This window comes from Antrostomus carolinensis, unplaced genomic scaffold (genome assembly GCF_000700745.2).
Source record: "Antrostomus carolinensis isolate BGI_N321 unplaced genomic scaffold, ASM70074v2 scaffold8334, whole genome shotgun sequence".
NCBI classification, from domain to species: Eukaryota; Metazoa; Chordata; class Aves; order Caprimulgiformes; family Caprimulgidae; genus Antrostomus; species Antrostomus carolinensis.
In genome coordinates, this window is record NW_010310107.1 from 2,962 (window position 1) to 5,860 (window position 2,899).

The 2,899-nt window shown below is 51.8% G+C and overlaps 1 protein-coding gene across 1 annotated transcript in view; it reads right to left on the reverse strand.

The window, feature by feature from the left end:
- The window catches only part of LOC104523650 (microtubule-actin cross-linking factor 1-like), a gene marked incomplete at both ends in the record, with an annotated part of 4,563 nt that extends 2,458 nt beyond the window's left edge, over positions 1-2,105 (reverse strand). The window contains 4 exons of the mRNA XM_029084576.1: positions 437-554; positions 1,072-1,260; positions 1,399-1,542; positions 1,977-2,105. Coding sequence (XP_028940409.1) covers positions 437-554; positions 1,072-1,260; positions 1,399-1,542; positions 1,977-2,105 — 580 coding nt within the window. The remainder of the gene's footprint in view (positions 1-436; positions 555-1,071; positions 1,261-1,398; positions 1,543-1,976) is intronic.
- Positions 2,106-2,899: the final 794 nt, after the last annotated feature.

The window sequence follows — 2,899 nt, forward strand, 5'->3', positions numbered from 1 at the left end:
TTTTGAGATAGGAAACCTCCCACGGCCTCGCTGGCTGCTCTCTGAAGGGACATGGTGTCCCCAGGTAGGAGGACAGGGTGACGTACGGCTCTACACCCAACTCCTCCAGCGCTCCCTTTGCACTTGGGAATTCACAACAGACTCTGACTCAAGAAACAACATAAAAAGGGACCCCAAACCCTCATCCCAGAGCAGCTGCAGAGAGAAAGAGAAGAGCAGCACCAGCACAAGCTTCCCCAGGCACAGCACAGCCCAGCACCGGCGCTTCGGTAAACGCCACCCGGATTTTCCCCTCCTGACAAGTTTCAACTGCCTTCCTGGTGGTTGTTAATACAGGATGCCTCGTTAATTGATAATCAAAGTTAATTAGTTTCCTATGCATTTCATTTCCTCCCACCATAGAGTGTTTCACCCGAAGTATGGAGCAGAGACGTACTGTTGCTGCGGGACTTCTCGATGAAAGGCCCGTGGGGGGGCTCGGTAGCTTTCCTCTTGTACGTCTTCGTCACCCGGTCCACGTCTGGCTGTTTCCGTGTCATCTCCTCCATAAAGGACTGTCAAAATACAGAAGGGACAAGAGAATCTTTGCAGTTTCAAGATGGTTTTGGTCTCCTGTCACTCCAGATCCTCGCTGGGATATGCCAAGCCCATAGAGGAGATGGGCAAGCCCCATGGGTGGAGTCCCCATCCCTGGAGGGATTGAAGAGTCGTGTAGACATAGTGCTGAGGGACATGGGTTAGTCGAGGACTTGTCAGTGTTGGGTTCATGATGGGACTCCATGATCTTAAAGGGCTTCTCCAATCTGGGCAATTCTGGGATTCTGTGTGTGTGCATTAAGCACCAGTGATGGGGGCTTGTGGTCAAACTATTGCACAGTTCCAGCTTGGACCTGCCAACGCTGGAGTTCATCCCTTGGGCTGGCTTTGCTCCCAGGTGACAACTCTGATTGGGTCACATGCTGTTTTGATAGGGACTTCCAAGAGGACTTCCAATGCCTCCTCCATGGAGGGGCAGGAATAAACCCCCCTGCCCCACTCCCGAGTGCCTGCCGTGTTCGGCACTGGGCTCACCTGGTGTTCAGAGATGAGGGCTTTGACCTGATCGATATTTTGGGGCATGGGTTCCTGGTCCCGCTGTATCAGGGTTGTCTCAGCCCACTGGATCCAAGCCAGAAGCTCTTCCAGAAGCTCTGCATTTGCCACCAGCTCGGAAAGTGCAGACTCCAGTCTCTGCTGGTGCTGCTTCGCCCATGTGAGAACCTGTTGGAAACAAGGAGATGACCATGAGCCCAAGGTGGGAAAGCAGGGGCAGGAACCAACACCATATGGCCATCCACAGTGGTGGTGTCCACCCACTGCTTCTCATCACCAGCTTGGACCAAAGCCGGGTGGACTCACCTCCTCAAACCTGGCTCGGATGATGGTGATCCAGTGTTTGATCGTGGTGATGCAGTCGGGATGGCAGGCAGCCAAGATGACCTCCCCCATGCCCACCGCCGCATTCACATCCACTCTCTTCTCCTCCACTTTCTTCATGAACTCCTGAAAGGTTCAAATGGATTAGAGAAGGTTCTCGGAAGACCTTATTGTAGCCTTTCAATACTTGAAGGAGGCCATAAGAAAGATGGGGACAAACTTTTTAGCAGGGTCTGTAGTGACAGGACAAGGGGTGATGGTTTTAAACTAAAAGAGGGGAGATTTAGACTGGATGTAAGGAAGGAAGTCTTATGGGAGGGTGGTGAGACACTGGCCCAGGTTGCCCAGAGAGGTGGTAGAAGCCCCATCCCTGGAAACATTCCAGGTTGGGTTGGACGGGGCTCTGAGCAACCTGATCTGGCTGAAGATGTCCCTGTCACTGCAGGGGGTTGGACTGGATGACCTGAAAGGTCCCTTCCCACCCAAACCAGTCTGTGATTATTTTGCAATATCCTCCCCTGTAAATTTTCCTCAGGTTGTGTTCTGGAGCTCCCTGCTACCTTGTGTGCATCAATGAGGGACTGCAAGGCCTCGGCGTCATCAGGGAGCGCTCCCCGAAAGCGCAGGGACTGCTCTGCCTCCGAGAGCCACTCCAGCAGCATGTGCACGGCCGTCCTGAACTCCTCTGCCTGCGGTGACAAAAGCACAGGTGTCAGCCCTCCTCCTCCCAAACACGGACTCCCAAACATGGAGCACCTCTCCTATGAAGACAGGCTGAGAGAGTTGGGGCTGTTCAGCCTGGAGAAGAGAAGGCTCCAGGGAGATCTTATAGTGGCCTCCCAGTACCTGAAGGGGCTACAAGAAAGCTGGGGAAGGACTTTTCATAAGGGCAGTTAATGACAAAACAAGGGGAAATGGGTTTAAGCTGAAAGAGGGGAGGTTTAGATGAGATATTGGGAAGAAGTTCTTCACTGTGAGGGTGGTCAGACACTGGAACAGGTTGGCCAGAGAAGCTGTGGCTGCTCCTCCCTGGAAGTGTTGAAGGACAGATTGGATGAGGCTTTGAGCAACCTGGTCTAGTGGAAGGTGTCCCTGCTGATGGCAGGGGGGTTGGAACTGGATGAGCTTTAAGGTCCCTTCCAACCCAAACCATTCTATGATTCTATGAATTCACTGCTGAGAGCTGGAGAGACAAAGGGTTGAAAGGGATTTTAAAAACAATTTTTTTTAAAAAAAGGGGGAAAAAAGCCTTGTCTGTGGGTCTGGGTTTGTGCAGAACCAGCAGGTGGGTCCCGCAGCGCCCGGGCACGTCAGCATCAGCTGCACTGAAGGACTAAATGTTTTTAAAACCAGCACAACTACCTGTATCCTGAGCAATTTGGCACCTGGGTTGTTTATTCTGTAAATTGCCCACTTGATATAAAAACTACGTAAGAGCCTTTGATCTTTTTTAATTTATTTTTTAGCTTCAGTCTAAGTCTCT